The sequence below is a fragment of the Manis pentadactyla genome, chromosome 2, assembly GCF_030020395.1.
Source record: "Manis pentadactyla isolate mManPen7 chromosome 2, mManPen7.hap1, whole genome shotgun sequence".
NCBI lineage: Eukaryota > Metazoa > Chordata > Mammalia > Pholidota > Manidae > Manis > Manis pentadactyla.
The window spans coordinates 44,730,513-44,752,540 of NC_080020.1; the positions used below are offsets into that span (position 1 = coordinate 44,730,513).

General features: G+C 35.2%; 1 protein-coding gene across 3 annotated transcripts in view; it reads left to right on the forward strand.

Annotated features, from left to right (window-relative positions):
- Positions 1-22,028, forward strand: part of RANBP17 (RAN binding protein 17) — a 383,252-nt gene that overhangs the window by 254,094 nt on the left and 107,130 nt on the right. For all 3 annotated transcript variants that reach the window (XR_008993699.1, XM_036884800.2, XM_057491712.1), the window contains 2 exons: positions 18,052-18,125; positions 19,170-19,250. Coding sequence is in view for 2 of the 3 variants with exons in the window: in XM_036884800.2 (XP_036740695.2) it covers positions 18,052-18,125; positions 19,170-19,250 (155 nt within the window). In the remaining variant the exon portion in view is untranslated. The remainder of the gene's footprint in view (positions 1-18,051; positions 18,126-19,169; positions 19,251-22,028) is intronic.

The following is a 22,028-nucleotide window of genomic DNA, read 5'->3' on the forward strand; positions in this document are numbered from 1 at the left end:
TTAGGTGCAGTGTGTTTTATGTTATATAATTAAAATGTTTTTCTCCCTTCCCAATTACTTATTCTCAGACATTGAAATTTAAATTGCCTAAGTAGATACTTGGCCATAGTGTGATATATTAACAACAAATGCATAGTGATTGAATGTAAATGATGGTTTGCTCATCCCTTCTCATTAAAAAGAGAGAACGAGAGAAGCATTTCATAATTTAATGAAAATTTCTAATTCTTTTTAAGCTTATTTATTTTCTAGATATGCAACTGATGCTGTCACTAAAAATAGTATTTATAAAGTACCTTTTCATAAAGTATTTATAAAGTACCGGATGCTGTGCTGGGCATATTGTCCACATTAATGCTAATCCTCTGTACAGCCTTATAAAAAATAGATATTATAATCTTCATTTTGTTGATGAAGAAATTGATTCTCAGAGAAGTTAAGAAAATTTTTCAGGGTCACATTTTAGACTGGGGATTTCAACTCCGGTTGCTCTGGCTCTTCTGCATTGATTTTCAAAATGTCATATCAAAGAGATGACTGGATATGCAATAGAATGTTTCTGTATAAGGAATCAGGGATGGTACATTTTATTTAGTTGCAGGTGAGCATACTTCATTTGGTTTGTGAAGTTCTTGACTCTAAGCCTTTGATAGTATGTAGATGTTTTATTTTCTTCTGTAGTCATTGAGAAATACTGTTGGCACTTGGTCTTCTGCATCTGCTTTTTGCAAGGTTTTTAAAAAATGCTTTTACTTAAAAAGAAAAGGAATAAGTGTGGCCTGTTTCTAAAAATTTTACACCAGCTAATTTGTTTTTCCCTTGAGCTTTCTGTCTGTCAGCATCAAGTAAGGCCTCTAGTAGCCTTCAAGATGGTAGTCAGAATTGAATGGCTATGTTGTAACATGCTTTTAGACCTTTTCCACTACCCGAAAGTGTTGTCTGTGCAAAACAGACCCCAAAGATGTAGTTCAAATGATTTAAAAGCACAGTGTTAATAGGTGTCATTTATATTTATGTTTTACTATTTTAGTGTATGACTCACATAGACACTATAGAAACCAACAGCATGGAAGTATTAAGCCTCTTCAGCCTACAAAGTTAAACACTTCAGAGAGAAGATCAGATTTTTGTTCTTTTAAATCAGAATATTGGTAGGATTTCAAAATGTCTTCATATCTGAATTCAAGGGTTCCCTTAGCCTTATATTAAGTTCAGGGAAAATAAGAGGAAATTCTGCTTTCCTATGGTATATAATAAAACTTATGGAACTTGTCTTTCCGAGCAGTGCCCCAAACTGAAAATACAAATAGAATTGATAAGTCCGTGAATGAAACAGTCTTTACAGTCATTAAGGAAAGATAGAAATATCTGGGCTATCTCTCTAAGCTTTTGAGGTTAATGGTCATGGTTGGAGGGTAGGTCATTGAGTTGTAATCGGAGACAATAAAGAACCAAATGAGCCATGAACTATATATTAAGTTCTTACGTAACAGGGACCATTGTAATCTCCTTCACGTTCCTGACCTACTTCAGACCTTCCTCTTGTACAAGGAATTAGATCCAAAATTGTCACCTTGGCCTTTCTTTTCAGTTCCCAACCCTAACTGCTTAAGTAATACAACTAAGGAAGAAAGGGATTTATTTTCCACATTCAGTACTTTTTTTTTGAAACTGGATTTAGAATTATTTTGGTACATATTTAACTGAAATCTTATAAGCAGATGAACCTCCCCCAAGAAACTGGGTATATGAGGTTGGAGGGCACTCTCAATTCAAAGATGAGGAGAACAGAAACTTCTAACAGAAAATAAAGAATGAGAAAAATGATAAACCAAAGAGTAGTTCTGTCCATGAAGGTCAGAATATAAAGGAGAAGGCAGCACATGAATATCAGAGACAACGGAGTCCAAGAAGAATAAAAGCTGACCTCTCTGGCTGTGTTCCATCATATATACTGTAGTGATGCAAATCTTAAAACACCACTTTCATCTTAGGGCTCTTCCCTCTTAAAGACCTCTCTGCTGCCTTCATCCATCCAGCACTCCTTGGCTTCTTAGGTCCTCCATAATCTGGCTCCACCTACTGGCCAATTTTACTTCCAACAGCTCCCCTCTGTGGGGCTGATTCACCATCTTTATCTTAATATAATGTTTTCTTTTCCTCTTCTCCCAGCCCCCTACGATCCCTATCCTTCAGTGTTCTATTCAAGGATACACTCTTACAGTTCTTAATACCTGTATTATATTCATTAAAATTTAGTTAAATAATAATAATGATAATGCTAGTGTTCATTTATTATTATATACCAAGTACTATGATAATAAGCTTTTATGTGCATTGTATCTTGTAAACCTCAAAATAGCCTTACGAAGAAGGTGTCCTTAACCCTAGTTCTGCCTTAAAGTAGTTTGACTAAGAATACAATGGTAAGATGTGGCATGCACAAGATTTGACCTTTAGGTCTAACCAATTCTTAAGTCCATTAAATGAGGAGCTATAATTCCCAATCTTGTTCCTTTGCTTTCTGCTCTGTGTCCTTATTTTCTTAACAAAGTTTGAGATTCTTGAGGATAGAGGCAATGTGCTATACATATCTTATATCTGTCAGTATAACTAAGACAGTGGTAGATCATCAACTGTTTTCTTTTTTGACAGATTGAATATGGATTGGGTAGGGTGAGATGGTCAGATTTCGTGGTGACAAAAGCAGAAAAATTTTATTGTGCTCTGAAGTAGATGTTATTAATTAGAGGACTTTTTTAGGAGACAGTGGATCATTACCAGCCAGTGTTCAGTGTATAAGGATTGTAAATTAGAAAAGGATCTTTATAGTAGCTATAACAATGTTACTTTGGGCTAGATAAGTGCCACTCTTTTGTTCTTTCATTCATTATTCAAATACTTAAAATTAATGTGATATTCTGATTTATAATAAGAAATATATGTTTGGTCTTTGCCCCTATTTCTGGCACATAGCTGCTAAAATCCTTGGAATTTTCTAAATGGCAAGAACCAATAGAGGTGTCTTGATATTCTTACCAAACATCTTCAACCACACTGGAGTTTATGTTAGTGAGGTAACATCCTTGGAAAGCATCCTAAGGGTGGGGGCTAGTTGGCAGGGGAATCAACCAAGTGATCAGAGAGTTGGAATATTCAGTCTCACCACTTGACCTCTGCAGGGTGAAAGGGGCTGGAGATTGAATTCAGTCACCGATGGCCAATGACTTAATCATGCCTATGTAAGGAAGCCTCCATAAACAGCCAGAAGGATGGGATTCAGAGAGCTTCTGGGTTGTTGAGCGCATGGAGGTTCTGAGAGAGCAGCTTACTCAATAAGTGTGGAAACTCCACACCCCTTCCCACGTACATTTCCCTAAGCATCTCTTCCATCTGGATGTTCCTGAGTTATATCCTGAGTGATCCAGGAGAAAAAAAAAAATACCCTTCACAATCCTTTAGGGCAAAGAAACCTAATTAATTTTGTTAGAGAAGTAACAGTAAAATACTGGATAAGAATACAGGTAATTTGTAAGTAAACTGTTTCTCTAAGTTCTACAGGCCTCTCTAGGAAATTAATCAAACCCATGGAGGGGGTAATTGGAACCTTTGATCTGTATAGCTGCTTGGTCAGCACAGGTGACAACCTGGACTTTCCATTGACATCTGAATTTGGGGCAGTCTTGTGGGACTGAGCCCTTAACTTGTGGGATCTGACAATCTATCTAGGTAGATAGTATCAGAATTGAGTTAAATTTGTGGACACCTGATCTGCTGAGAATCAGATCATTGCTTTGTAGTGTTGCAAAAAAAAACCAAAAAACACACATTGGAATTACAGATACATGTAATTGCCTACTGTGTGCTAAACAATGCTGTGTAATGGGACAGAATATTGACTAGAAAGATAATCCTGCCATCACAAACTGGTGGAGAACACAGTCAAAGCTGACAGGGCAATCATTGTTCAATATGATGAGGCCCATGACTGCTATGTGGAAAAACAGTGGGAACATATAGGAAGACGTATTTGATCTTGGGAAGTCTAGGAAGGATTCCCAGGGGATACTCAGGGTTTCTTTTAGTGTCATTCACTTCTGTGCATTACATAAACACATAAATAAATAGAACTAGGAAGTGCATGTTGATACAAAGAGGCCAGAGAGTCCAGCTTTATGTTTTCCACTTTCCTATTCAAGATTGTGAAACGACCAAGAAAGCTAACTATTGTTTACCAAAGTGAGGAGGTTGTTGACAAAGTAAGTGTTCCATCACCTCTAAGAAGAAGGTAGTAAGTAAAACAAATTCCCCTACCCCTCTCAATTTGCACCAAGAACCACCCACCCACCGCTTCCACTCTGTCAGATAGGAGCCAGTATGTCAAGGTTATTTTCCATGCATTAAATGAAATAGCACCCAATTGAAAGTTTGGTTTGGGTTTACTAGGATACATGCCCATGAGTACATATATTTTTTCCTAGTAGCTAGGAAACCGTGTTGTCAAATAGTGAAAACTGTGAGTAGGAAGTTGGAGAACAAGAAATTTTGCTGTGTGATCTTGAGCAATCTCCTAAACCATTGTTTGATTTCCCCATCTAAAAAAAGTGGGGTTCATGATACCTGCCCTACCTGCTTTAAGTGCACATTTTTACTGGTCCAAGAGAGTCAATACAATGAATGGGCCCTCTCGCAGCCAAAAGGAAGATGATGCTAGTAATTAAAGATTTAAAATAAAATTTTGCCAATGACATGTAAGAGAGAGAGAAGGGGGCCCTAGAGAAAGTAGATACTTTGTCAGCTATTTTTCTTGGTTGTTAATTGAGAATTTTATCATTTTAAATCAGCTTACTGTATGGGAAAGGTCATGATTTCAGTCAACATGAACATTTACTATTAAAAAGAAGCAAAACATAAATTAGGAAATATAGCAGGGTTCTCTACATATATAGTTACATGGTTTATAGAATATTATTTGTGATGGTAATGATTCCCCTCTAAAAAAAACTCTGAAGATTAAATAAAATTATTTCATTGAAATCTTCAAAATATGTATCTCCCACACATTCCTAATTGTTAACTGCCATAATTAAACTGATTTCAAAGGAAAGGGTGAAAAGTAGATCTGAATAGAGAAATGGAGTGCTATAGAATATAGAATTTTTATTCATTTGCACAGTGGACTGTCATCTTGAAGTAAATATAAAATGGAACAAAGTTATTTGTGCTTTGAAAATTGAAGCATTGTTCATCATGCATAATTGAACGAAGTTGGAGTTTTGTAGGTATGAAACAAACAAAAAAAAGCCACAGCTATGATAGCTATTACAGGAAATGGAGGAAATTAATAATAAAAGACAATACACTACCTCATAAATACATGCTCATCATGAGATTAGAGGATGAGAGCATTAAGCAAATACCCTGATTAATTTAACATTTTAATCCTGGAATTGGAGTACAGATATTTCAGAATTCATTTGTACATAGACAAACCAGGAAGAAAAAATTAACAGCTTACTTTCATAAGTAAGGTTTTTCAGCAGTTCTTGTGAATATGTTACGTAATACTCTTTTAAAAGAAAAATTAAAACTAAGCAAGGCATGTTTGATAGGAATATATCTCAAATAAATAACCAGGGTCTGTATCTTTAAAACACAAAATATATTAAGGAATAGATTTGGGGCATTTTTGCCCTATTACAGCCAGGGATCTTGCCTTTTATAATTTGTTCTAAGGTGACTCGTAGGAGCTAAGATTTTTTAAAGACTGCATGATATTAAGAACTGATTTAGCGGGGGTAAAGTACTTTCTTAGGTCTCAGTGTTCACTGAGTAAAGTTTAACCCTGATGGGAACATCTTTGAATATATTTTTGATGCATAAAATAATTTATCAAAACTTTAAATAAATTTTGGAGGATTTTCAGGAAGTGCAAATAGCGTAAGAATAGTTTACTAGAAAGGCTTTTATTTTATATCACATCAAAGTGAATCACTTTATCGTTTTACCTATCAGCTATTTGGTGAAAATCCACAATTTGGCAGAATGGTTAATAGGGCACAAATATAGACATTTCATGAAATGTACCATGTAAATGTAAACCTTTGTAGTTACATGTTTTTGTAGCAAGAGAATTGTTTTAAAAGGCATGTAATTTATTAGCTATCGGTAGCTTTTTTATTGCCTTGCCGCGCTGCAGTAATAAATAAAAGAAAGTGAACTGATTTTACAAATGGCACACAAGGTGCACATTTTGTGAGAAAAAAGTCTTTTTTTAAAGAATTGGCATTAAATCCTTTTTTTGTGATGACAAAGAGGCTAAGAGTGCAAACTGTATTTTCTGTTTATCAAAAACAGTCTTTTTTTCTCGGGGGCATTTTTTCCTATGATCATCAAGGGATTTCAAAAGCAATAAAGTGTGGAATCATTGTTCGACTTGAACAGTATTAAAACTTAGGTTTTAATTTCAGTGAAGTAATAAGATTTGAACCTGTCTCACGTTACAGCACTGTAAGGCATTTAGCAACTGTATTTTAAAAGAGGTTTTTAAGATGCAGCTCACTTGTAAGTTAACTGTGTGTCAGTAATTAATAGTTTTTCTTCAGCATAGACTGTTGTGATGAGACCAAGAAATATCTGTGTTTTTAGTAACACATTATGATAATTGTAAGAGTTTATTCCTAATTAGTCTAAATGTCTAATAATTTTCAGCTGGCTTCTCTGGCTGCTTAATAGAAAAAAAGAGTGACATGTAAAGTTACAGTGTGTTTTGGGCTTTTAAAAATATAAATGTATGTGCACATATGTATTTCAATAAGCTTTACATCCAGCAAGTTGACTCATTCATTAACCAAGTATTTTATCCTTCAATATCATCTCCTAGTTTTTAGATATTGCACCATTTGTATATTTACATAAAAATATTACCATTATGGTACTATATGTACAGCTAAACTCAGACTGACAATCTGAATTCTTCAGTACTTAACATTGAAACTTACCTTTACTTCTCAAAAAAGGCTTTAAAATATGAGCATTTCTATTAGATCAATGTGGCAACATACTTGCTGATGAAAGATTATATTTACCATTTTGAATTGCTATTGAAAATAATTGCCTCTACAAAAGGAAACATCTGTATGATAGCACATGGTTAAAGCTGCCATCAATTTTTAACATTTGAGGGTTGAGCTATGACCTTTTATGATGACTGTGAACAGTAACTGCCTCCATTAGCCATAAGTTTTGTTTCTTTATTTTAGTAGATGGCCTAGACTGTAAATATTAGAGAATCTAAAATAAATCAACATATTATCCTAAGGATACAAAATGTAAGAGCCATTTGTGGTTGGGAACCTTTGACAGATAGTTTGGATGAGGCAGATGATCGCCTGCCTAGCGTGTCTGGTCTCCATTGCTGTGCCTGCAGGCAGTTTAGTGCTATGGTTGTATATTGATGTCAGGGTTAGTACTGAGTGGCTAGCAGTGACAGATGTCTATAATTACAGGCAATGCTTCCAGTATTTCAGAAAAGCCAGCCTATGTTGAACAATTATCTTATTTCTGCTTTGCCAAAGAGCATGTTCCAATTGCTAGTATTAGCAGTGGTGAATATAGCACTTCATCTGCTGCCTTGGGACAAATGTGGGAAAAGTACTTGGTTATAAAACATAAATGCAAAATATTTTTTCAGCATTTTGAATTAGTTAAGTTCAGTGTTTTCCTAATTTTTATTTCCCCTATAATGTTTCTGTTGAAGGAATCTTAAAATATAAAAGCACATTTGGCATACTTATTGGGATTTTGTTTTCCCCTAGGCCTGCATGGCTCCTCAGCGCCACTATCCCTTGCTTTACTGAATAAATGTGTTTCAGCAAAGTCGGCTTTGAAACAACTTTCTCCATTGTGAATTACATTTTCTGACTGACTCCCATTACAAAATTGGAATGCATTTCCATAGACAATCTCCACACCTTTTGACAAGGAATATTGTTAAATGATAGACAGGGCTGAATGTGTGAAACACCTTACAACACTGATGACTGTATTTGCTGAGACTTGCAATTCTCAATTTTTGTTTCTACCCTTTCTTTTTAGCCTTCAGCCACTTATGATCCTTTCCTATCTCCTAGTGTTCGTAACCACTTCCTTCCATGATCTTTTCTGACCCATTTTCATGGCTTATTAGAAATGTTTTCATGCTTGATGATCTGAATTATCTACTGTCCTTTTTTTCTGTTCATGTGCAAGCATGAGACATGGCTGTAATACCACACTCCCCAGCAGGTGCAGCTGCCTTACACAGTACTCCCCAACCTTAACCTTCCTGAAGTTCCTAAAGTTCAAGACAATGGGTATTAAAACATTATCCATACTGTAAGTTATAAATCTGTATTCTCAGGTAATATAGAATGAGAAATGCCTAGGAAATATCTTTGAGAATATGTTTAATTTTCAACTTTAATCTGACCTATACTGGGTTTCCATTTTGTGCTTAACCACTTTGTGGAGTTCTTCATTACATTTTCTCATTTAGTCTTCTCAGCAATATTCTACTTAGTAGGTATTATCTTCAGATTTCAAGAAGGTTAAAAACTTGCTCAGAGAAAGACCCTGGTTTTCAACCAAATCATCCTACTCTAAACCCAAGTTTGCTTTCTACTGTATCATATTGCCTATATATGTATTTAGGCGTGAGTCCAGTCATGATCAGTTTGAAGTGTAGTGATTAATAAGACCAACAAGACAAATTTCATTCCCGTATTTTCTATTTCATTTCCCAAGGAAAAAACTCATCTCTTCAATCACAGATAGAACCTCTGGTCCTGGCTAGCCATCAGTGACAAGAGAACTAAGCTAGATACAAGATACTTGATATGATCCATCCTACTCTTCGAGCGGCAACCCAACCCATAGTTTAGTGTCAGAGATCAATATTATATTTATATATGAAAAGCAGCCTCTTTCTATTCTTACTGGGCCTAATACATAAAAACTCTTTTGATAATTTAAAACTCTGGTGGTGGTATCCAAGAATGCCTTGTGTATGTGCTTTAGTTTAACAAAGAAAACTCACTGATCTGACTTGGGAAGACTTAGATAATTTATCAGACCTCAGGGAACTTGTTCAAAATCACCCAATAAGTGGTATAATCCAACTAGTCTTATGCTTCAGAATCTATCCTTAACCATTTCACTAGACTACTTTCTAATTTGTGGTATTACTCATTGTAATATTCTTTCCATTTTACAGATGAAGAAACTGAGATTCTGAGAGGCCTAATAATTTCACTAGGACTATAGAGTTAATCATTAAATAAAAATATTTCTTGAATGCCTTTTAACTGCTAAGCACTGTCCTATGCTAGCAAGTAGCAGAGTCTCACTCAAAACCCCATGTGAATTACGCTACACATACATTTTATGTTTTCTCCTAGTTAACTTACCTAAAATATATACTCTATTAACTTGCTTATTTCTGTCTTCTTCCTGAGAGAAGACTATGCTTCCTGGGTAACTATGTATGGTCTTGGTCCACCAGTTGGGCCTTTGCGTATGTCATAGATAATTCTCAACGTAGAAGTGTTTGGTAGGAAGACCAGGATGGAGACAGGACTTAGTCTATTGCTGCAGATACTGTCTGCTCAGAAAAACCAGATATTAGTGTTTGAAGGCATTAATGGGCCATCAAAGGGTGAACTCTGAGCCACTGCATTTGGAATAAGTTAAAAGTTTTCACTAGGCTACTGTGAAAGACAGAAATTAAAAGGTACAAAGGACAGAGGAGCAACATTTTTTAGTAAAATTTGAGAATATAATGAAAAGAGCTGATCTGACAGTATTAAAAATATGAGTGATGTTATTAACACCCCTTTTTCATTCCTTGAGCCATTAATTCTCTACTCTTCATGTCAGGTTGTTCTTCCCAGAGGAACAGAGTATTGAGTATCTCTTAGGAAGAAGGTTCAGAAGTTGTTTTGGATGTAGAAAAAGAACATGTTTCAAAGAGGCAATGTGGAGGCAGAAATTTCATAATATATTACTAGGAAACATGTGAATAAAGATGTTAAACGTGCAGATGGGAACCTGGTGAAGGCCTAACACCCAATATAAATATAGATGTAATTTGGATGCTTTTAGAAGATTTGGAGGAGAGCTTGTATGCAAGAATTAGACTGAGTTGTGAAGACTCTGTATGATTTACTTACCTTCTGAATGACTGCAGAAATGAGTTCTATTTATTAAAGATGTACTTTTACCCATCAAAAGGTAACTTGGCCTACTTAAAGCATTAGCCCCCGTTGCCACACTTAGAAAATGAGAATGCCTCATGAAAAACAACAGTACTAAAAGATTCCTAAAAATAGTTCTGTCGAGTATTTATAATTTGTTCTTTTTTAGAGCTATCCTTTAGCAAACCCATTGTACAATCCATTATACACCTCCAGGCCTCAAGCAGCGTTTTACCATGCTTCTGCTCATGGCCTCCAGAATAAAATCAAAGTCCCAAGAATATTTTAAGTGATAGCCACAAAGATCCTGAGCTACATTCTCCCTATGTATTAAGTTGGGAAGGCCTCTGCTCTTCCTTATCCCTGACACCAGGTGGCAGGTCCCTAAACACTGTGCTTTTTAGGTTGTATGCCTAAGGAGTGATGTGTCCAGAGTTCCAGAGAAGGCTTGGAAAATAGTTAAGGTTGCTGAATTGAGTTGCTAATTTTTGTGGTGGATCACCAGTCTTTATGCTTGTCCCACCACAGCCCCAGATTCTTATTACTGAAATAGGCACATGCTCACGGTGGTAAGTATAGGGGTATATTGCCTTGGTTCCCTTTGTTATGCACTGTGTAATCCTACAGTATGCATGTTTTATAGCCAAATGTTCAATAGTCAGATAGTCAGCTAATAAACAGTATTAACTGCAAAGACCCTGTTTAGTGTGATTACCTAGTGCAAAAGCAACCTGTGTTTCTTGAATGTAACATTTCTGATGTGGCCAGTTCTAACCAGTTCTTCATTTCTGAAAGGAGGAAGTTTTCTTTGGCTGCACTGAATAGTATCTGTTATTGAACAGTTTCTAGAGCACATGTATCCCTTGTGCTAGAATATGTTTCTGGCTGACACCTTTGAGAGGTATGTGGGATTAGAGTAAACAAAACCTTTTATTTCCCAATTCCCCACCTCTGCCATCACCCTCTCACAAACTTCATCCAGCATAACTTCTTTGCTCCAAAATCTAATTGTATCATCTTAAAAATCTGCTATTGCAAAGAATTATAAATAAAATGCCTGGAATGCCTCTTCAAACCATGGTCTCAAAACCTTCTACCAAATTAGCCAAGCCTTCTTCCAATAGCCTTGTGCCATAGCCATGGTTGGCTTCTTACTGTATGAGCTTGGGAAGATAATATATTTACCCAGAGCTTTACCATGGCTTTAGCCACAGAAGACTAGTTTAACAGAAGCTTGGCCCCAGACATGAAGCAAGTTGGCAGCCAGCAGGGGCAAAGCTGTGTCAGGACAAATGTACACTCCCCATCTTCTCTAGTTGGCTTCCAGCTGGTTGCACCACAGGAGTCTTTCTATGGGCTGTGTATCTTGTGACCAATAACTGGTGCACTCGACCCAGGTCCCTCTTGGCTAGTGAAGGCCTGTCGGGAGACATTAGGTTCATGCTGGTGGAGATCCTTAGTCAGTGGCTCCCTGAAGGAAAATGAGGCAAATAGCCAGCTTCTGTTGAACAGGTGGTAGTTAGACCTTACATCTTGTTGGGGGTGAGAGGGAGAGTTTCTCCAAAATTCCCAGTATTGCTGTTTTTCATACCGTACCTGTACTCCTCTTTCTAATAAATGATTGTTTAGAAACTAATCCAAAAATATCTCTGACAGCATCTGGAGCCCTTCCTTAGCAGTCTGGATTTGGGCCCAAGTTAGGAATGGAAACCCCACTGGGGTGCCAGCAAAAGAGGAAGCATGTTCTTAGCCATGCATCAGTGGAGGCCCCTACTGGGAGAGGGGATTATCACAAGGCAGCAGGCAGCCCTGCACCCCAGCCTGCTGGGTTCCTGCTTTGTGCCACAGGATGTGGAGCGAAGGAAATGTGAGGCTGAAGCGGTCGCTCCAAGTTTTCTTATACAATAGCTTATTCAAGCAGATTGGGAATGTCTCTTCAGAGATTTGTTAGGTACATGTCCCCTTAGCAAGATGGCCACCACAGATGGTGAGTTCAGATATCCTAACTGAAATAAATACTTAACATTCATATTTGTTTTATACTTCCATAACCAGCTTTTCCTTATCAGATGCCATTCTGTATTCAACTGAATGAGGCCAGCAGAATCCTAACCTTTTATTACCCAGTTTCCAACATGGGTTTTAAATTAAATTCTGGCAAAAGGTATTTTAACCTAATTTTGGTCTTATATTTTGTGATGTTACCTTAAATGATATAGAAAAATTAGCCAAGATTAATGTGGATCTGTCTATTTGGTATCACTAGCATCTATGATGTTTGTACCACAGTTCTCTTGAAGTGGTCATAAGTTAATTGTGATGATCATGTTTTATTCTGCTTCAGGCATTAATGAAAGAACTCAGTGTCTTTAGTACCAAATGGTTTAGGTCCAAGTCATTAAATGCTCTATTAGTTCCCCCTTATACCTTCCCTGCTCCTCCCTTCCCTGCCTTTCACTGGAAAAGGGTCTCTTTTATAGAAATCATTGCATTGACCTCAAAGGCACTTGAAGCCTCAGACAAAAAGTATGAAATTGTTTCCTTATGCATAATAAATGATTTCTCACTTGATTCAAAAGTTATTTTCCCAAGGAATGTTAATGCTTTCATTATATTATCCTTTGCTATGACAGGTTTTGTTTTACCAAATTACAACCAGTTAAAAATCTTGATTGATAATTCATTTCAATAGATTGAAATACTACTTTAAAATGTATAATTGTCAGTGGGGGAGGTTCAGTTTTGTGGTGTCGATTTTGTATTATTGGATGTAAATTTTTTTAGAATAAATTGGTTCAGGAAAGTATATCATCTGATGGCAGAATATTTTGTTGTTGATTTCCACAGCACTGCTAATTTTCTGCGTTGAGACTGCTTACAAAAGCTCTCTGAGAAGTTATAACATCTTAAACATTTATAGAAAGCCTAGGGGTATTAACTTACTATAATTTTCTGAAGATTCATTATCCAAAATCTTAATTCATTACAACTCTTATGAAAACCTATAGAACCAGTGTGTTCTCTTATTTTCTTATTTGCACAGAATGAGAGCTTCATTGCTCTTTTTAATTTGTTTCATGTGGTGTTTTTGAGTACATTTCATAGAGGGCTGTTATTGAATTTCTGTGACTGTCATTATGTATCCATACAACCTTTAGGAGCTAATATTCTGGGTTTCCCAGTTCTGTCATCTACTTCAAATTTAAGGATTGACATAATTAGTTTCTTCAAAGTTATAACCAGAATGTTAGAGACGACACTACAGATACCCTAGACCAAGGATTAGGATTGGATAAAGAAAGCAATTAAAAAAATTATCACAGCACATGCTTTTATTTTTTATTAAATTAAATTTACAACTCAAAATCTTACTGCTATTTGTGTGTTTATTCCCTTGTCTGGTTTTCTTATCTTGTCTGGCTTCCCTTTTAAAAACCAGATATAAGATGATTTAAGCTACCTTCATATGCACAGACTATTTGTCATTCAGTTAGTCGAGGAGTTAGAGAACAAATTGGGTCCTTGAGGCATTATGTACATATCCAAATGCTCTTCTCCAAAAGTTCAAAGAACCTTCAGAGTAAAATAAGTAGAGATAAGAAAACAAACAGATTAAAACAGTTTTTTAGGAGCATGCCTCTCAACTCTGTAATAATGATAATTTCTTACATTTCTAATGATTTCCTGTATGTATTTCAAGAGCTAGAGAGATGGATGACTGGTTTAACAGGTAATTTTTCTAGCTTCTAAGACAATAACTATTAGCAGTAGAAAGAATTTGGTTTGTATCATGAAATTTTGAAGCTTTATGTAATGAGCCTTCTCTTGAAAAGGGATTAGCTGACAATTTTAGCACTTACTATGAGAAAAAGTCCATGAATAGGGTAGGAAGGAAATTAGCATTTGTTGAGTGACTACTTAAATATGAAGCTCTTTGTTAGGTATCCTCGTTTAATCTTCCCAAAAGCCCATAAAGTAGGTATTACTATTCTTGTTTTATGTAGGAAACCAAGATTTGAGACTAAGCTAACACCTGGCTAGTGGCAGATCTAGAATTCAAGCCCAGATATCTTTGGGACTAAAGTCTATGCTTTTTCTATGTTGCTAAGTTTATCAAGACAGTGTTCTAAGTATTTCTGCAGATATAAAGAGAAATAGACATTTTCCCTGTTCTCAGGCAGCACATGCTTGAAATAGTGGAGGAAACACATATTCATGTGGAAAATTTCTACAACAAGATCATATCCTATGTCATATGAGAAGTGCTACTAACAGGCTGGCAACAATGGATGCTCTGAGTGTTCAAAGGAGGAGAACTCTTCTTACTGAATCTACAGGGAGAACTTCTTCTAGAAACATTATTTAAGCATTAAAAACACATCTTTTTAAATAGCAAAATTTTACCAGCAATCACCTCTGGTGAGTGAAATTTTGGATATATTATTTATACAGAAAAAAAGTTCTAGGTAGAAAAACATTCCTTTTATGAGCTGTTTTCTTTTTGTTAAAAAAGTATGAATGAAATGGAATCAGCCAAAATGTACATCCTAACATTACATTCTTTTTATTCATTTAACAAACATTCATTGAGTATTAGGCATAGAAGATAAAAGAGTATCATCTCTACCCTCAGGGAGTTTGGTGTCTAATATAGAAATACCTGCATATTAAAAAGAAGGAAGAGAGGGAGGAAGGCACAGGCTGTCAAGCAAAAACTAGGTTACAATGTGTGCATCTCTGACTATGTGAAAAACTTAACCAAAGGTGTAACTGTGTGTTCCACTTCATTGTATTATCCTTCAGAAATAGTTGGACAAGCTAGTGTATACATATGAAAATGGGGTTGGCCTTTCATTTTTTAGATTTTGCTTATTTTTCACTATGACTAAATTATCTTAATTGATTCTGAAATAAAAGATTAGTAATCTACGAACTAAAAGTGAGATGTTTTTTCTCCTGCATTCCTACACAAACTCCTAATCCATCCTTAAAATGAGTGGTGTGATGTAGTTTCTTCTTGCTGTCATGAAAATTACTTTCAATGAAGTAATAGAAATTTTAGAAAATGTTGGAAGTCCCTAAATATTGTTAGAATTTTTTCTGTAGAATACTTTGATTGATGTGTGCTTCATGATAAACAATTTTATAGATATGTCCTCACTGGACAAATTACTTCCCACCCCAAATTATGTATGTCTGTGGTATAATTTCCAAATGTTTGAACACATTTTCATATAATCTGCATGTTCTCTGAATGATAAGGTGCCCTGGGAAAATGAGAAACAGTCTTTTAAAAGAAATGCAGTAATCATACGTTGATTTTAAATGACCCTGTCACACGTGAAAACAAATCAGATTGTTGCTCTTAATGAGCTTTTCAATTTACTATTCAGTAGATCAGATAAGTGGATTTAAGAGGTAATGATCCTGTTTAGTACTCAAGCTTGACTGTCAGATCCTAGTAGTGGAGAGAAATCCCTAGGGACAAAAGCGTTGACACAGTTCTAGATGGGATAATGGGAATCAAAGCTAATGGATGATAAAAGGAATGGTGCAAGTTACAAGGGTAATTGTGGATTAAAGCACTGCCATGTGTCAATGTTGACTGTTTTTTCTAGTAACTTATTGGGACAAATCTGATGCTTTGAGGAGCTGTTTTGACAGCAAAGCAAAACAGACCTGCCTGCCTCCCTTCCTCCTTTCTTGAATGGCAGGGACACAACAGAAAAATTCCCTGTAAGAACTATCAATAAAAAAAGATATTTTTTAAATGTTAAAATGTCTTAAATGTTTAAAATCACATTTTAGTAATTGTATTTTTATTATTCAGTGTGGCATGGGTAAAATCAAAATTAGATTAATTCTGAGCTTTGCCATGAAAAATAACATTCATACTGTCTTGAAAATGTAAAATTTAATATTACCAAAAACACAATATAGAGAGTATAATGTGGTGATGGACATCCAAACAATTACAGTGTGAAAAGCACCATGATAGAGGAATGGACCAGATGCTGTGGGAACATAAAGGAGAGTGCAGCTCACTCTGCCTGGGAAGGCGAGGGAGGCTTCAGAGGAGATGACTTTTGAATGGGAATCAGGGAAAGAGGAAGAAGGTTGATTCAGGCAAAATGAACAGCACATGGACTCAATAGAAATCTGAAATTGCACAAGAAGCCTCAGTGATCCATTAGCATTTCATTGTGGCTTCACGTTGAGGGAAATGGTAGATGAGGTAGGTTCGGCCAAATTGTGAAGAACCTTGTGTGCCATTGATTATATCAATATCGTAAGATTTTCCAAGGGACTCAATTCACTCCCATCTGTGAGAGAGGTTTTGGATCATTTTGAGATAAGTAAAACTTCCCTTTCTACATATCTTTCTTCCTTTGAGCCTTCTATGTGCTTCAAGTTTTCTGATCATTGAAGATTGATGGTAACTAACTTTCCTAGGTTTTCTCTGCCTAGCTACCTGTTCCCCACCAGACATCTGTACAATGATAACTTCAATCTTGTAAGAGATGAAGGCCTAGTCTCATAAGCAAAGTCACAGATAAAATAATTGTAACGCCTTTCTGTAAGGCTCATCAGTTAGCAGAAGAGGCAATTTGAATCTCAATCTTCCTTTCTTTCTCTCTCCCCGAGATTCTCCCTTCTACCTTTCTGTCCCTTCTTTCCTTCTCTTGCCCTTCCAGGTTTAAAGCCTGGAACACAAGCTTCTGGTTGGCATAGTATTTAAAATCCAAATAAGAGATCTTTACAATGAACAGCTTTCCTCCCCTATATAGCCCTGAAACTCTGTGATTTGTGGTACCCTGTGATTTTTAATTTCACCTTAATGACCTATGGCAGTATATCAAGCTGGTGTATACATATGAAAAACAAAGGCAGAGGTGGTGAAAGCTAAGCTGCCATACCATAGAAAATAGGAAGATTAGAGGAAAGTGAGAGAACACAATCACAGGGGATCAAATCACAGAAGAGAAATCCCATACAGCTGGTGTCTGGCAGGGATAACCTGGAATCACACCAGAGCATCAGGGAGTATGGAGGTGTCAACCCACCTCTCAGCTTTGCCAGGCTATTAGGGAATATTCTATTGGCTGCTTGTGGCATTTTCCCTCTTGAAGTGTGATATGTGTTTATAAGCTTAATGTGACCTAGTTTGAAACTGAAATGTTGCACCCCAAACTCTGCAGCCAACACTCCTTAATTGGAAGCTCAGTGGATTCCCAGGCCTTGATGTATTCGGCAAAGAATCTCTGAGCCTGGGATTTCAGTTTCAGCATGGAAAGTAAGACCCGTCTCTGTATTTGGGGGAGCTTAATTGAGAGATGTTTGAGGAATATTTCTATAAATTGTTTAACTTCCTCTTACTTTTGAAATCCGTATTCTTCTAACTGCCTAATGTAATCCTAATTATTTGATGGCTTCCTGAAATCTGGAGTAGAATGGAAATTTTTTAAATGTTGGAGCTTTTATTGAAGCAATCTGCTTTCCAGCCCTTCTTTGAGAAAGTGGTGGTTTACCACTCTGGGGGAAAAAAATATATAGGTGGAATGGCGGGAATGAAGTGACTTGTGAGTTTGGGGGTATGTGGGGGTGTCTGTGTTTCAAAATAAGAGATGTGCTTCCTGGAAGAAAAAGAGGGTAAATTTTAAAATTATAAATTTTTTAAAACCCTTCATTTACTGTCCTCATTCACTCCCTACTGCATTGTGGATGCAACCACACATTAAATCTTACATCTCAATTTGAGTAGTCTTTTGAAAATATATGTCAATGATAAAGCTTTTAACAATTAAATATTTTCATGCAGGTATATGCCCATATGTCAGAAGTCTTAGGAATAACAGATGAAAACCATGTTCTAGAAACGTTAACGACAAAAATGTGAGTTCTGGCTTCAGGTCTTCGGTTTTCCTTTTGGTGTTGCTGCTTTGAATCTAATAGATACTTTTTACTGTACGTAATATCTCTTCATAAATATTAATTTTTCTAATAAAAGACTTTTAAAATTATGCTTTAATTCTTACAACACGCTTAATTGAAACTTAGTTTCACATATTTAAAATTCACCATCCAAAAGACATTGATAATTGTCAAGGTATCCATACAGCTGCAGGATGCAACACCAAAACATGGTTTTAAAATTTGACTAACTCTTCCTGTTAACTGGGCAGCATTTTTTTTTAATTAGGAAGAAAATACCCAATTCTCAAGAACCATCTGAAGAGATTATTGCAAATCGTAATCACTGAGAGAAGTTTGATTTCCTTAAGTAAGGGGGCATTCATTGATTCCAACAGGAATCTATGCCCACCAGAGACATATTCACAAAAACTGTCCTTAAATTATTCTTATAATATTAGCAGAATTAACTAGTTTCTAATCATAGACATAACTTTGTACATTTAACCTCAGCTTGCATGCTCTACTTGGCATCACACCTTATCTGTATAACAAATAGACAGCATTGTCTTGCTTGCAGAGAACAAAGCTAAGTAATCATGATCACAAGAAATGAGTTTTGGAGCCACAAGTTTGATGGTTCGTTTCTTGGCAGTAACTGTGAGCCTCTATGTGACTTCCTTTAAACTCCTGCTGTTGCTCCCTAATGTGTTTGTTTTGGATACAAACCTAATGTTTCATATGTGAAACACTTAGGCAACTTTTTAATTTACAAAACTAAATTTATAGAATTATACACCATTTGAAGAGCAATGTTCATTGTACACTGATTGTATATAATCTTGAATGTACTCTGAAAAGAATAGAACAGAAAATGTTCCACTGATATTTAAACCTGCTTTTCACTTTGTGAGATATTTGTGATTTAGGTCCTCAAACTTATACGAATGTATGTGTATTTCCATGTTCTCACTTCGAAAGCAAATACCTTACTTACAATAAAAAAACTTTTTTTTTCATGTTTAGTGTTAAAAACCTTAAATACTGGGGAAGATGTGAACCTGTAATTTCAAGGACACTTCAGCTCCTAAATGACCTTTGTGTTGGATATCCTTTTTAGTATATATCTGATAACATATATAAACAACTTAACAAGTGCCTCCTATCGGCCAGACATTTTCCCTGTTTACGATTTTGTTTTTTTTTAATAAAAAGCCTCTCATTAGCCTTATCTGTAAATGCATGTTTTTTACTTGTATTAGCTATATACTATGAAGCATGCACTTAGAGTGACAATTAAATTTATGTGACTAAATAGATTCCCAACTAGTTCAAGATATGTTTATACCCACCCAGTTTAATAAATGGAAACATAAGAAAGTATGCAATGATTTTTGGTCCATGATTAGTCCATGCACTTAGTCCATGATTTTTCATAATTATCAGGACAAATTCTTGTTATAAGGGGAAGTGTGTAACTAATTTTAGGAAGGTCAAAATGTTCTGAAAATATTATCTTGTAAGAGTAAATACTCTATCTTCAGTATTTTTCAGTTGAAAAGAATATTACTTTCATTAAGTAAGATACACAAAAAAGTAATAGGAAGAAAACTAAGTTTTTTTACCACTTCTTTGATTATTGCCCCCACCAAATCAACATCCTACTTAAGGTTTCCCATTACACATTAAATGTTTAAGTCTCTCTTTAGCATATTTTTAAAATCTAAAACCAGAATCATCCTTTCTTATTAGATTATATTTGATACTATTTCCATGTTTTTACCAATGACAGAGAGGCATGTAGACTTCCTCTTATATGTTAACCATCAAATATATAGGAGTTGTGAAAAATAAGTGTTGGTTTAGTTAACCACTAAGATTAGCTGGTATTTTAATATGAGGACAACGTTCTGAAAATGGGTGGCATTGGATGGAAATCTCTAAATGTAGGTTCATTTCAAGAATATGTTAGTATTAGTTAAGTTTAAAATTGTGTTCCTTGGCAAACCATAAAAGATTTCCAAAGTATTAGACACCCACTTTTATGCTGAAATTTAATATGCAACTTTTTATTGGAAAATAATCGTCCTTGTCTGGCAAAATCCACCATGCAATATTTCTGTTAGTAGGTATAATGCAATAAAGACAGGGAGGGCTATTTATCACTACAAATTTTGAGGATTTCAGGATTCTTTTTATTATTTTAATATATTTCTTTGATATTAAATCAGAAAAATGATAAATTACACCTGTCCAGGCTGTTTTTCCTTTTTACTGGAAAGTGATGTACAACCCAATTCCACTGGTCATTTTGGCTTTTTAAGATATGTATTTTTTCTTATTAAAAAAAAAGCTCAACCTGTATTTTTTTTTAATAAGGCTGAAATACTCTTTATTTCTAACATATGAAGTGGTTTATAAGTACTTCCTAGTATTGCAAACTCTGCCCTTTTCACAACGAATTACTGTGAAAGCATATTATCTGGAAAGAAGCTTATGGTATTTTATACCACAGATCTATTGTTTAGATTTACCCTATTTTTTAGGTTGGAATTGAAATCTAATATAAAATTAATTTGATTGGTATTCTTTTTAGTATGATTTGCATAATGCCTAATTTATTTGTATCTATTTAAAATCCTTTTCCTATCACTTTATATCTCCTAGATATCCTTTAATCCTAAAATTATGACCTTTTATTTTACAAGCTGTTTATTGCTTTTGAGCCCTTCTTAAAGTTAATAAAAAAGTCTTATTTTCAGAAAACTTATAGATAAGTTTAAAAGCTGTAACATTTTAAACCAAGGGATACAAATGATTTCAACTTGGGTACATTGATTTATATTTTTGAACAATTATTTCAGGTTTGCATATTTAGAAATATATATTAGCTCAATTTGATTTCAGTGCTCAGTTATTTGAATTATAAATCATTATGTCCCTTCTAGCTGATCAGTCATGAAATATCTTTGAATTCATTTACATAATGGAATATGTGAGTGGTGTATCTGTTTCAGTGCAGTTGCTGGTTACTAATGTATGTTTGTTGTTTCCTATCGATTTCTTTACTGTAATGTGTTTTCAAATCCTCATTTTATAGCAATATGTTATTTCTGTGTTAAAAATAAGACTGCACTCTTCAGCAATAGAAACAGTTACACAAAATAAAAATCATCACCAGTTGGTCTCTATTAGTGGAAGTCTGTTTATATATTAACATTATAAGTATTTTTATTTAAAATATTAGTAACAAATGAAAAGCATGTTATCATACTATAAAGTTTTTAAATGTTCCTTATTACTTCATAATGCATATCTTCACATACTTCTGTTTTGTTTTTCCTATTTTTATCTTCTTTAGAGTGAACCTTACTCAGTGTTTGTGGCCCTCAAAGCCAGTCTCTGAACTTTAATGTTCTGGTATCTGACCACTTGTTTGAAAATTGAAATCACATAAGATCCTCATTTTCAGGAAGTGCTAAAAAGCCTTATGTTTACTCACCTTGAAACAGTAGTGTCAAACTTTAGTGAATGTCAGAATCACTAGAGTGCTAACTAAAATACAGATTGCTGGACCCCACCCCCGAGAGTTTATAAGGCCTGAGAATTCGCATTTTCAGCATGATGCTGGTGGCTCAGAAACCATACTTTGAGAACTTCTGCCTTAAGATAATTGGAAAATAGAACTATATGTCCGAAACAGCAAAGTTACGTACAGTACTTACCCCACAGACGTTTTTCTGTAAGACATTGTCTGCACTCAGAAAAGGAAGACTTGACATTTTTAGAGAGAGTCTAGTTCCCCAAATAATAATAATAAGTGTGAGGAGGCTGCCATTACATTAAATCCCTGTATTTTAACTGGAGAGCCCATTGCATTTTACC